Source organism: Pteropus alecto, unplaced genomic scaffold (genome assembly GCF_000325575.1).
Source record: "Pteropus alecto unplaced genomic scaffold, ASM32557v1 scaffold101, whole genome shotgun sequence".
Classification (NCBI taxonomy): domain Eukaryota; kingdom Metazoa; phylum Chordata; class Mammalia; order Chiroptera; family Pteropodidae; genus Pteropus; species Pteropus alecto.
This window is the reverse complement of record NW_006432945.1, coordinates 18,269,586-18,270,104: the sequence shown is the minus strand read 5'-3', so window position 1 is coordinate 18,270,104 and position 519 is coordinate 18,269,586. Positions and strand designations below refer to the sequence as shown.

The 519-nt window shown below is 73.6% G+C and overlaps 1 protein-coding gene across 1 annotated transcript in view; it reads right to left on the bottom strand.

The window, feature by feature from the left end:
• LMX1A (LIM homeobox transcription factor 1 alpha) overlaps nucleotides 1–146 on the bottom strand; it is a 106,942-nt gene extending 106,796 nt beyond the window's left edge. Inside the window, exon 1 of the mRNA XM_006907837.1 lies at nucleotides 67–146. Within this exon, the coding sequence (XP_006907899.1) occupies nucleotides 67–146 (80 nt within the window). The remainder of the gene's footprint in view (nucleotides 1–66) is intronic.
• Between the last annotated feature and the right edge of the window lie 373 nt (nucleotides 147–519).

Below are 519 nucleotides of genomic sequence, written 5' to 3'. Positions count from 1 at the left end.
GCGAGCCGGCCGCCAGAGCTGCGCCGGGCGGGGAGCTGGCGCGCCCGCGGCGCGCGGCCTGCGCACTCACCCAGCAGCGAGGAGAAGGAGGCCGAGGTCTCGATGGCGCTCGGGAAGTTCTCCTCCATCTTCAGGCCGTCCAGCATGTTAGGGCGGGGCCGCCGGGACCTGCGCGGGAGAAGAAACGACGCTCCTGGCGTCCGTGCCCTCTGGGACGCGTCCCGGTGACCGGAATGCGCCCGGGGCCGAGGCCGGCCAGGAGGAGCGCGGGTGGGAGGAGAGACGAGTCCGCGGGAGCCGCTCGGACTGATCTGGCTTCGCTCGAAGTCCGCGCGTTAAGTACTTGGGCTTCCGCCCCCCAACTGCGCTTCTCCGTCCCTGCCCCCACGTCCCCACCCTGTCCCAGCCCAGAGTTCCCAGCCGGCCGGACTCCGCCCAGCCTCTGCTGCAGTGGGCCCTAGGGACGTCCCCGCGGGAACCCCGCTCCGGGGCGGGACGGGCGAAGGGCGTGCTGTCCCC